Source organism: Scyliorhinus torazame, chromosome 18 (assembly GCF_047496885.1).
Source record: "Scyliorhinus torazame isolate Kashiwa2021f chromosome 18, sScyTor2.1, whole genome shotgun sequence".
NCBI lineage: Eukaryota > Metazoa > Chordata > Chondrichthyes > Carcharhiniformes > Scyliorhinidae > Scyliorhinus > Scyliorhinus torazame.
In genome coordinates this window covers 7,174,253-7,187,344 of record NC_092724.1, presented here as the reverse complement: position 1 = coordinate 7,187,344, position 13,092 = coordinate 7,174,253, and the positions used below count along the sequence as shown (strand labels likewise).

At 44.7% G+C, this 13,092-nt stretch overlaps 1 protein-coding gene across 2 annotated transcripts in view; it reads right to left on the bottom strand.

Annotated features, from left to right (window-relative positions):
• The window catches only part of LOC140394917 (uncharacterized), a 72,514-nt gene that overhangs the window by 11,636 nt on the left and 47,786 nt on the right, over window positions 1–13,092 (bottom strand). For both annotated transcript variants that reach the window (XM_072482101.1, XM_072482102.1), the window contains exon 10: window positions 716–896. In XM_072482101.1, coding sequence (XP_072338202.1) covers window positions 716–896 — 181 coding nt within the window. The remainder of the gene's footprint in view (window positions 1–715; window positions 897–13,092) is intronic.

Genomic DNA, 13,092 nt, shown 5'->3' with positions numbered 1-13,092 from the left:
GACTTGGAGGTTAGAGACAGGTGCTTCCACCTCCTTTCCCGAATGGCCCATGTCATTAGACGGGGTGGTTTTTCCACCCTGCTTTTATGATTCTGCTTTCTCTAATCTGGACAGATTGCATTTCAATATCATTCTTGTAGAACAATTAATGTTCATCTTATCCCTTTTTACAGCACCAGTCTTCTCAGCCCGTCTGCCAGGAGCCTGCCAGCCCTTCTACCTCATGTAGCATTTTAGGTGAGCACGCTGCACTCTTCCTTTAAACCCTTCCCAAATCTTCCACCCCTCTTTCCCACCCGGCCTGGAGCATGCAGCATTCTGCTGGAGGGGTGCCTGTCCTTGTCCCACCAACATTATTAAAATGATCTCATTTTTGAAATTGCAAAAATCCTGCACCTAAATCACCGATACGGATACAGGAATAATCCAGGAAAGTGTACTTAAATCTCAGGGTAAGAATGCTAGAAGCAGAGCCAAGACAATTCTACTCAAAACTACTGACTGCGCAGCCAGCCCCTTAACTGGATTTTAACTTTCTAATCCTCACAATTGACATATAGGTGACAGAAATTAGAAAGCCAGTATTTTTTTCCTTCCAATTGCTATGTCGATGCTGCGTTAGAAAGTTTCATTTTCACTGTTAATCATTACAATTACTATGACAAATAAAGATCTTTAGCATTTGCTCACACACATGAATTCAATCATTTCTTACTTGCTAATTGTACAATCCTTTCGGTTGGAGATACGGTTTTTGCTTCTTCGCTTATCTCATGGTCCCAGTACGGGTAGTCCCATAGATAGGATTTACGGGCAGGTGGATCACTGTGGATTTTATGCTCAGCGAGCTGGTCCGTTCGAGTTGAACTTACAGCAAATAGAATATCGTCATTGATCTGATTCAAAAATTGCAGAATAAAGTAAGACCAGAATGTAAACGCTCAGAATGCAATGCTAATGATAGTACATCATGAATAACTAAGACTATTGGAAAGATTGTGCATTATGTTTTGGAGCATGGAGTCAGGCTTCAAGACAGCAGGACCAAATGAGCTGCCTCATCTACACCACATGGGCCTGCAGTGGTTCAAGAAGGCAGCTCACCACCACCTTCTCAAGGGCAAGTAGGGATGGGTAATAATTGCTAGCTTGGCTGGCGATGCCCACATCCCAAGAGTGAATAAAATATGTCTACAATTTCTGTGATTCTGTGAGTTACCTGTGATCTTCAAAAACTGTTTGCACTCAGTAGAAGTCATTTTTACATGCACACGTATACTTTGCAGTCCCACCATATTATTGCAGAAATCGAGCTTCTGTCAATCATGTGACTTTTTATAAGCTTAATGAAGAAAACAAAGGCTGCTCTCCAAATGTTCCTGCCCCTCCTACGGTGATGCCCGCCAGTGTCGTGGTCAGGAGATCCCACACAAAGACCTCAGGATATCCCAAAGTGATTTACAGCCACTGAAATACTTTGAAGTGTAGTCACTGTTGCAATGCGGGAATTGCTCATTTACGCACAGCAAGTTCCGAATTACAAGAATTTAATAATATCAGACAATGTTTGAATGGTAGCTGAGGGATTAAATATGGTCAGGACCAATGTTTTCCTGTTTCTTCAGTGTAACGCATGGCTGAATTATTTAAGTGTTTGAATGTTTTAATGGAGCTGTGCATGCATGCTACCTTATAGGAACTGTCTTGTGTGTGGCTTGAATGGGAAATGTGCCTTGCCACATGGCCCCATCCCATACAGACGATAGGACCAGGGCATTCTGAGAACTTTCATGTTCTTTTTCAAGACAATGCGGTGGGAACTTTTACATCCACCCCACGGTGGATGGGATCTTCTCCAAAAGACATCTTTGGCATAATAGCACTCTCTTTTTACTCGAGACTAGATTATGCTCTCTAGTCTCGGGAGTGGGATTTGAACCCGCAACCTTCTTACTCAGAAGTGAGAGAGAGGACTACCACTGATCCCTGACTGGTACCTAATATTTTCTTGAGATACTGAGGTAAATAGCCCACGGCCTGTCATGTAAATGATCACCAGGGTTGAAAGAAGCAAAAGGGAGAACAAGGTAAATCAAAAACGAATGGCTCGGACCACCATTACTACGGTGTAATGTCTGGATAATGTGTGAAGAAGGAAAGGCTGACGAGGATCAGGAGTTCCCAGTTGCAATACCAGGGAAATAATGAATGAGACTGGGAGGATGTAGACACGGGCAATATTTCAATCATGTTAAACTGGCAGTCTAAATGCTTTAAAGCAGCAACCAAGCAGTTTAGGTCTCAGCTAAAGTGAGAAGATGCGGGCAACATTTAGTTAAAGAACGGTTCAGCCTTTAGAATTAGAAAACAACAAAATGTTGTAATCTCTGAAGAGGAATTTCAGGCTGCAGTTGAGTGACTGTGGTCGATGAGGTTCATCAGTCCCTTGAGATCTGATGTCTTCGTTTTTGATGTTATCAAAACGCTCCAACTGTGTTACAAACTTCAAACTCCCTCACCAGCTTCCATTAGTCACCAATTTCTCAATTCTGGCCTAGCAATGTTACTGCAATTTATTGCTGCATTCAACACTTTCACCCAAAATGAACTCAGCTTCTGACTAATTAAAAGCAAGGCTATTAAATAATTGAATAGTACAGGCATATGAACAGATAGCCACACACTTATTTGACCTGTATTATACCTCCCTTTCCTGACATACCGAACAGTTTGCGGCGGTAATGTGCAAAGCAGAATATTTAATTTAATTCTCAGACCCACTTTGGTTTCATTACATTAATGATATTTGGACTTCAGCATTGCACATCACAGTGAACTCTCTTGAGTCTATGACCTCAGCCCGCCTGCTGATTTCAACAAAATTATTAAGCCCGTCAACCATCATTGCTCCTCTGAACCCTCTCGAAGTAACTGTTTTAAACTTGGGTATCAGTTTTTGTAATTGTACTGGTCATTCATCAGTGATACAGGAAATGTAGATCTCTAAAATGCCTGTTTTCAGGATGTACTTTGAAAACAAGAGACCTGTTGTTGTCTGCTACAAGACGGGGAACAAAGGCATGTGATTATAAATGGCCCAGTGGGTAAAGATGCGACTCAGTTCTGGCACTGAGCTATACTAGACTAGGAAGATCCCAGGTTCTGGTGCAGAAGATGTCGAAAAGGATACCAAAACTGGCCTCAGTTTCTTTGGGCAGAGAAAAAGAGGGATTTGATGGAATCCCTTGAATTCCACATGCTTCTAATATCTGTGAGGGCAGGTTGTATTCTGCTGCAGCCTATACGAAACCAGAAAGGATATAATGTTGAGCATGTTGCCCAAAATCACATTACAATCCATTTTCATCTCCGACTTGTCCTAGTTTCATGGAAAAGTTTTTGGTTGTAAATCCCAGCTCATGAATTTAAATTTCGTAACACATTGGAAAAGACTTATTACTTTTTTTAAAATTTAGAGTACCCAATTAATTTTTTTTTTCCCAATCAAGGGGCAATTTAGCGTGGCCAATCCACCTACCCCGCAGATCTTTAGGTTGTGGGGGCGAAACCCACGCAGACACGGGGGAGAATGTGCAAACTCCACACGGACGGTGACCCAGAGCCGGGATCGAACCTGGGACCTCGGCGCCATGAGGCAGCAGTGCTAACCACTGCAGCAACGTGCTGCCTGTGGAAAAGATTATTACAACAATTTGTATTTGATGATCAAAGTCTCAGGCCCTCTGCATCCTAGGAAGGTAAACCCAGTCCTCAACCATCCAAAGCCTGCCACCATTCCTGGTGTAAAACTGGCCATGTGGTAAACCATGAGAACTTTCTCTGTATTCCACAGTATGGTTCCATTTTGCATTATTACCAGTGCCCTCGTTTTCGGTGGGAATATTGAAAACCCTTACCACCTTTCAGAGGAGCCATTTACAGGATATTTGCTGACAGAAGTATAAGCCAACAATTTCCGCTGGGTGGGAGGAGCGAGGCAAAGCAGTACAAATATCTGCACAGGTATGAAACCACCCTGAGCTGGAACTCAATTTAATTTCAGGTCGAGCAGGCCACAATGAGGTTGTTTCCATTGATTTATATTGTTTTCGACTGGACTGTAAAATGAGCTGCCGATTCTCTGTCACCCATTCTGCGCTATTGCCCAAAGCGAGTTTCATGCTAAAAATGAATGTGTTCACAATCTCCTGGTGGCTTTCAGAATAATTTTCTTTCCCCCTTTTTCTTCTATGGTCCCAACCACAAGCCATAATGATCTCTATGGTGCTTTTCTTTTAACTCTTGGCCTCAAGCTGTGTTATTCCCTGCAGAGAATTTAGAGAAAGGTGAACAGCCTGACTAATTTGCTTTTAAGAGGCAGACGATCTCCCATATCTGGCAACGGTTCTCAAGCTGGTGTAATAACACAAAGTTGATGCCTCTTTCACATAACCTGTCATATAAACTTGCTTACATGAATGTTAAAAGGCAGGAGCTTCGCATAAACATAGCCAAGAGTCTGCACACCCTCCACTGAATATTACAAATCTGTGTATGGGCTTTTCAAAGCAACCTAAATTCAGCATTCATTCATGTAATCTTTAAACAGAATGCCAATCTGTATTGGAGCTTTTGTGCATCCTCCTGGTGAACTTGTTGTTTCTACAAAGGTTTGTTAATAGTTCAAACCTTTTCAGAAATCTCTACTTTTCGAAAAACTGCAAATTTTCATTTGTAACTATTTCTTTACGAAAGCGGGTGGTGGGATATTGGCAGGGGAAGATGGGGGGGCGTGGAGAGTGCATGTAAGGTGGAGGACGAGCGAGATATTTAAGTATCGAGCTTACTGCTCATTTACCTCTGCCAGGTGTAATAAGATAGAAAGGATCAATGAAACTGTGAGTAAGATAAATATTCTGCCTGGATGGAGATAGAATGGAGGATCTCGATCGGAATGGATCAAACATCCTTTCCATCTCAGTTTGAGAATGTTCGTGCAGGTATAGTAATCTTTCCTTTTCCAGTATGTGGGGTTGAGGAGTGGAAGGGTCACCTTTGGTTATTTTATTATGGTAAGAAGTCTTACAACACCAGGTTAAAGTCCAACAGGTGAATCTGAGGAAGGGGCAGTGCTCCGAAAGCTAGTGATTTGAAACAAATCTGTTGGACTTTAACCTGGTGTTGTAAGACTTCTTACTGTGCTCACCCCAGTCCAATGCCGGCATCTCCACATCATATTTTATTGTGGGTGTGGGTGTCCTTTTTCATTCCCTCCTCCACAAAATTCCCACTTATATTTGCCGGTTTGCCATGAGGCTTGCTTTTTAGTGGCCCAGAGTAGGGTGCCACTGCTCTGTATTGCCTGTCTATTTTTAATAATAGCATTCTGTCCTCTCTATTTAACTCCTCAATCCTTCTATTCATTTGCTCTTCTCCTAGTTTCTGATAACCTTCTTTCTGCTTGCTGGGCTCGGCTGTAATATTTTAAATTGCTCCAAATGGACATATCTTGATAACTGATGAGAAAAATGCTGTGTCTTGATTGCTAATCTTTAAATGTTTCATTGCTTTCTTTGTTTACTTGAAATGATTGGCTTTTACGCATAATAATTTTAGCATTTTATTCCCGCACAATTCTGTGGAAGAAAGGAAAAGGCTTGCATTTAGTCAAACTAAAAGACCTGGAGAATGAATCTGCTTTATTTTACACATTCATTCTTCTTAACTCCTTCACTAGTTTACTACAGTAAGATCCTATTTGAACTTCCTTCCAATATAATTTTCACCACAGAAACTCTCTATTGTCCCACTGCCAATGTCTTGAACTGTATTTCCATTTATGGTGTTCATCCATCATCGTTAATGTTCTCAGTAGTTGTGCCAATGGTGTTCATAGCTCTTCATATTTCCATTCAGGACCTCACAGAAATGCTTCAAGCCATCCTTAATGGACAGGCTGTCAATATTACAAAAGAAAGAGGTTAGAGCAGTATTGATATTCTGCCAATAGAGGTCACTAGAACACTTTGTACAGAATATCTATGGGGTGAAATTACTCAAGAGTTAAGCATGCGCTAATGTGGGGTAATTTGGTCGGTTAGCATTGATAATGCATTCATGCATTTTTGCTAATTTTACCAAGATTTCTCCTGTGAGTAACTGCATTTATACACATTAACACATACACCTAATATTAACAGGTGTTTAAAAATGCAAACTTGTTAAGCATCAATTGAAGGGAAAGGTGTAAATTATTGCAGCCTTTCCCTCTAATTATTAGCATGGAGTATTAACAGGCATCGGGCCAGATCTTTGCTCCTGAGATAGGTAGCTTGAGATGGGAAATTTCCCAGCTTGGTACACTGACCTTGGGAAAACATACACTGAATGGCGCGATTTGTGCTCCGGGGAATAGGATGGAGTTGGACCTACTTCCCAGCGGCAGAGATTGGAGATGGCCACATGGGATGCCAGATGTTAAGGCAGGCTGGTTAAAATCCCCATCTCGGTTCCTGAGATTTTGTCCTAGTTTTTCTGATACATATTAGGCCCACTAACCCTTGCCATCTCCTCCCACCCTAAATTCCCCCCTCATAATCTTCCATGCCAACGCATGTGGTTCCGCCCCCCCCCCCATCCCCATGGCTTCTTATAGCCCAATGACAGCTTATTACCACTTCACAACCTCCAACTCATCCCCATGACCCCTTATAGCCCTACTTTGTACCAACTCATTCCTTTCACCCACCATTCATTGCCCTTACACCCTCCATGCCAACTCACCCAGTATCCACCATAGGCAGATCTCAGGAGCCAAGATGAGATGAAATAAAATAAAACGTTAAATATTTATTACGGAGTCCATTATAAACAAAAATTCCCAATCATGAAAGCCTATTCAATACATTTGAATCCCCTCAAGTGCTTAATCTTTTATAAAACAAACATTTGTATTCATAGCCCACCATCAAGGCCAGCTAATCCTTTAATGACTGATGATATCAATGAAATCGTGAATTTACAGCCCCCCACTGAGATAGTGATAGTTTGTGGAAAGCAGTCAAGCATTAATAATGCTATAAAGATCACACTTAGGATTATGTCAATAAATGGCTTTGAAATTGCATTAACAGGGGCAGCACGGTGGTGCAGTGGTTAGCATTGCTGCCTCACGGCGCCGAGGTCCCAGGTTTAATACCGGCCCTGGGCCACTGTCCATGTGGAGTTTGCACATTTTCCCCGTGTTCATCCGCACAACCCAAAGATTTGCAGGGAAGGTGGATTGGCCACGCTAAATTGCCCTTAATTGGAAAAAATGAATTGGGTACTCTAAATTTTTTTTAAAGCATTACAAAAAAAAAAAGAAATTGCAAGAACAAATTTTTTCAATTCACACGCACTGGCAAACACTTTTTTTCATTTTTAAAGGGAAGGGGATTTAAATAACTTGACAGTTTTGAAAGTTCTACATACCTTATCTGCCCTTCATGAACACCTACGATGCCACCTTTAAGTCACACACTGTGGGTTGAGGATATTCTTGGAGTGAAAATCGGGTCTGCTTGTCCTGTGTACTGAATTGAAATAGCCCAGCTGATTTGTAATTCAAGCCTGTATGCTTCACAACCCGCCCCTTTGCCCAATCACAAAAAATAAATCTGCTGGAAACAGGGGTAGGACTTCTGGATCTGGGTCCAATCCACTACTTTTAAAGATGATGTGGAGATGCCGGCGTTGGACTGGGGTGAGCACAGTACGAAGTCTTACAACACCAGGTTAAAGTCCAACAGGTTTGTTTCGATGTCACTAGCTTTCGGAGCGCTGCTCCTTCCTCAGGTGAATGCAGAGGTCTATTCCAGAAACACATATATAGACAAATTCAAAGATGCCAAACTATGCTAGGAATGCGAGCATTAGCAGGTGATTAAATCTTTACAGATCCAGAGATGGGGTAACCCCAGGTTAAAGAGGTGTGAATTGTAGCAAGCCAGGACAACGCCTTGGAGAACATGAGTGCGTGTTGAAGGCTGTGAAGAAGATGACTACACGATGACATTAATAAGTTCCATCCAACCATCAGACTCACCATGGACTACTCTCCAAAATCAGTTGCATTCTTGGACACACTCGTCTCCATCAAGGACGGTCACCTCAGCACTTCGCTTTACCGCAAACCCACGGATAACCTCATGATGCTCCACTTCTCCAGCTTCCACCCTAAACACATTAAAGAAGCCATCCCCTCTGGACAAGCGCTCCGTATACACAGGATCTGCTCAGACGAGGAGGAGCGTAACAGACATCTACAAACGTTGAAAGATGCCCTCGTACGAACGGGATATGGCACTCGACTCATCGATCGACAGTTCCAACGCTCCACAGCGAAAAACCGGACCGACCTCCTCAGAAGACAAACATGGGACACAACCGACAGAATACCCTTCGTCGTCCAGTACTTCCCCAGAGCAGAGAAACTACGTCATCCTCTTCACAGCCTTCAACACGTCATTGATGACGATGAACATCTTGCCAAGGTCATCCCCACACCCCCACTACTTGCCTTCAAACAACCGCGTAACCTCAAACGAACCATTGTTTGCAGCAAACTACCCAGTCTTCAGAACAGTGACCATGACGCCACACAACCCTGTCATGGCAATCTCTGCAAGACGTGCCAGATCATCAACATGGATACCACCATTACACGTGAGAACACCACCCACCAGGTACGCGGTACATACTCGTGCGACTCGGCCAACGTTGTCTACCTCATACGCTGCAGGAAAGGATGTCCCGAAGCGTGGTACATTGGCGAGACCACGCAGACGCTGCGACAACGAATGAATGGACATCGCGCGACAATCACCAGGCAGGAATGTTCCCTTCCAGTCGGGGAACACTTCAGCATTCAAGGGCATTCAGCCTCTGATCTCCGGGTAAGCGTTCTCCAAGGCGGCCTTCAGGACCCGCGACAACGCAGAATCGCTGAGCAGAAACTTATAGCCAATTTCCGCACACATGAGTGCGGCCTCAACCGGGACCTGGGATTCATGTCGCATTGTATTCATCCCCCACCATCTGGCCTGCGAAATCCTACCAACTGTCCTGGCTTGATACAATTCACACCTCTTTAACCTGGGGTTACCCCATCTCTGGATCTGTAAAGATTTAATCACCTGCTAATGCTCGCATTCCTAGCATAGTTTGGCATCTTTGAATTTGTCTATATATGTGTTTTTGGAACAGACCTCTGCATTCACCTGAGGAAGGAGCAGCGCTCCGAAAGCTAGTGACATCGAAACAAACCTGTTGGACTTTAACCTGGTGTTGTAAGACTTCGTACTCTACTTTTAAAGGTCAGCAGAGTCTCCATGACACCGCAAAGATCTGGTCCATCCTGTATGGAGCGCAGCAGGAGGACAATATCGCCAAGAACTTTAAGTTTCAGTATCTTTTTCCAAACAATCCAGATAGCCTCACTGACTCTCCTGATGTGCAGATTTAATTTTCTTTTTAAAATGTTTTAATTGGCGTTTTACAATTTTACAGAATGATATTTTTAACAAACGGTGTACCTGGTATTTACATGTTGTACAGTTTCTTATGTACATACATATTTCTTGACAAACATTCTCCCCGTCCTGCCCCCTCCCTGTTCCCTCATTGGTCGCCCCCTCTTCCGCCCTGGGTGTCCTACTGCTGAGCTCCGCTCCTCTTTTCTGCGACTTTTGTGGTTGACCTTGTTGGTTTGGGGGGGTGGGGAGGCTTCCTGCCTCCTCCCCTCCCCCCTTTTCCCCCCATGTTTCTCTCTGTGGCTCCCTCCTCATCTCCTCCCCCCTTCCCCCTTTGTACCTCCTCGGTATATGCGTTCTCGTCTGCTCTCCCCCGTCTCCCCCGCTTTCCCTAGTCGCTGTTGGTCTCGAACAGGTCTTGGAACAGGCCGGCGAATGGTGCCCACGCTTTGTGGAAGCCCTCGTCTGACCCTCGGATGGTGAACTTAATCATCTCCAGGTGGAGAAATTCCGCCAGGTCTGTCACTCGCCAGCCGAGCAGGATTCTCCGGCATGCGAGTAGGGATGCGAAAGTCAGGACATTGGCCCTCTTCCCCATATGTAACTCTGGCTGGTCCGATACCCCAAGACTGCCATTCTCGGGCATGGCTCATCCCCACAATCTTGGACATCGCCTCAAAGAAGGCTGTCCAGAACCCGACAAGTCTGGGGCAAGCCCAGAACATATGGGCGTGGTTGGCTGGGCCTCCCTGGCGCTGTTCCCATTTATTCTCCACCTGCGGGAAGAACCTGTTCATTCGGGTTCAGGTCAGGTGGGCCCTGCGTATCATTTTAAACTGCTGAGGCTAAGCTTTGCACAGGAGGACGTGGAGTTAGCCCTGCTCAGTGCTTCGCTCCAGAGTCCACAAACCCACTTCCGTCCCCAGTTCATCCTTCCATTTTCGTCTGGCTTCGTCCAGTGGTAGTCTTACCTGTCCAGTAACCGTCCATGTATGTTCCCACAGTTTCCCCCCTCCTTACTGTCCTTGTTGATTAGTTCCTCTAGTAGAGTGTCTCTCGGGGCCCTGGGGTATTTTGCCACCTCTTTGCGGAGAAAGTGTTTGATTTTGAGGTGCCGGAGTTCCTATCCTGTCGGTAGTTCCAGGTCTTCCGTCAGTTTGCCTAATGCCGCTAGTCTGTCCCCCATGTAAAAGTCCCTGACTCAGGCTAGGTGGATTGGGGTGGCTAGGTGGATTGGCCACGCTAAATTGCCCCTTAATTGGAATAAATGAATTGGGTACTCTAAATTTATTTTAAAAAGAAAAAGAAAGTCCCTGACTGTTAGCATCCACCCATCCTGTCTCCATTTTTTTAAGGTGGTGTTGAGCATGGCTGGTGGGATTTTGTGGTTTCTCCATTTAGGGGCCATGGAGGACATCTCGGTTAGAGTGGCTACCACCACTGGGCAGGATGAGTATTTCGTCGGGGTGGATGGGAGCACTGCAGTGGCAGGGGTCCAGAGGGTTGTTACCCTGCAGGATGATTCCTCCACCCTCACCCATTCCATATTGGTGTGGAGATGCCGGCATTGGACTGGGGTGAGCACAGTAAGAAGTCTTACAACACCAGGTTAAAGTCCAACAGGTTTGTTTCGATTCACTAGCTTTCGGAGCACAGCTCCTTCTCCTTTAAGCTCTCTTGGGCCGTCACTAACCTTTTGACTTCTGCTTCCAGAGCGACAATCCTGTCACTCTGGTTTTCGAGGCTCTCTCCAGGTTTTGGATTGCCCTCTTTTGTGCCTCCACTTTCTTCTCCAACCCGTGGATTGTTTTTTGTAAGGTGATCATCACCTCCAGCCAGGGTCCCAGGTTCGATTCCCGGCTTGGGTCACTGTCTGTGTGGAGTCTGCACGTTATCCCCGTGTCTGCGTGGGTTTCCTCCGGGTGCTCCAGTTTCCTTCCACAAGTCACGAAAGATGTGCTGTTCGGTAATTTGGATATTCTGAATTCTCCCTCTGGGTACCCGAGTGTGGTGACCAGGGGATTTTCATAGTAACTTCATTCCAGCGTTAATGTAAGCCTACTTGTGACAGTAATAAACATTATTATTATTACCTTGACCGCCACCTGGATTTCAATTCTGATCGCCTCCTTCATGGCAGCCAGCTCCTTCTTGAGGAAGGTCTTCCATCCATCTCCAGGTGGTGGTGGGGGGGGGGGGAGGCTGATACTCGGATTGATGGTCTCCCTCTCTCTTGGGTGGCTGGCGCCCCATCGCCTCGTGGGACCGCCGGCTTGTCCGCTTGCTGTTCGTGGCCCTTTCCGCCACTTCTGCCGTCACTTCGACCCCTCGGGCTCCTGTTTGCTGGCATTTCTTTTTGCGGTCGTTTTCTTTTCTCCATTAAGGCTGATTTGCCTTCGATGTTTCAGGCAAAATTCGCCTAAAAGTGCCTATCTGGCTCTGGTTGGGAGACGAGCCTCGTGATGTGTGTCACCAGAAGTCGCAGATTTCATTTTCGATGACACACTGTTTGCTTCATCCCCTCGATATTGTCGGGTGTACACATAACATTGACCCTGATCTGCAGATCTTCACCCTTAAATCTTGCTCTGAGCCTTTCTGTGCTTTCCCTCTATTTCTCACAAATGCTTGTGCACTCCACACATGGAATGGGCCACAGTGTGCCATTTATAATTGGTAAGTTGCTCTTTAGCTGGTTAAGCAGGACATTTTCAGCAACTTTTTGACTATCTACTTGGTTATGAAATTTATTATAACTTCATCCTAATGCATCTATGATGCACAGAGTAAAGTTAGGTATCCTGTCAACGCATTAATAAAGGCAAATGTTTCAATTCCCCAAATTCCCATTTAAAACATTGAGTAATTTCACCTCCATCACAGATATGACATCTGGCAAGCACACCATCATTGTTCCTTCATCAGCGTTTTCTGAACCTATAAAATTGGATAGCACTGAACTCTTGAGAGTTAATCATCGGAGTCTAAACAGACTCCCTTGTTTTAATATTCCAGATTCAGTCGTGAATTGTGGGACATGTTCGTGCACTTATCTGGTCTTGGCATCAATCTTCTGTTTATTTAGTACAGAAGTTAAAAGAACGTTATCAGCTGCACATCATTGGACGGGAAAAGTGCATCACCAAGCGTTCATAGATTATAAACTTGCTGCCAGCAAGCGATGAGATTCTGTTGGATCTTTAACTGATTGTTTCCTGTGAAGCAGGAAGAATATAGCAAAATACAAACAGAGGGAACATTGAAGTTTCCTCTCAGCAACTGGAGGATAAGGGTGAAGAATTATATTGGGCCTTGATGAGACCACATCTGTCGATTGTGTACACTTTGGCATCCATACCGAAGAAAAGATATATTTTCCTTGGAGGGAATGCAAAGAAGGTTCATTGGACCAATTCCCAGGATGGGAGCTTGTCCTACGAGGAGTAATTGTGCGGACTAGGCCTATATTTCCGGGCGTTTAGAAGAACGAGAAGTGATCTCACTGAAACATTTGAAATGTGAGGCACATGATGGGAGGATGTTTCCCCTGGCAGGGGTGTGCAGAACCAGGGATCACATT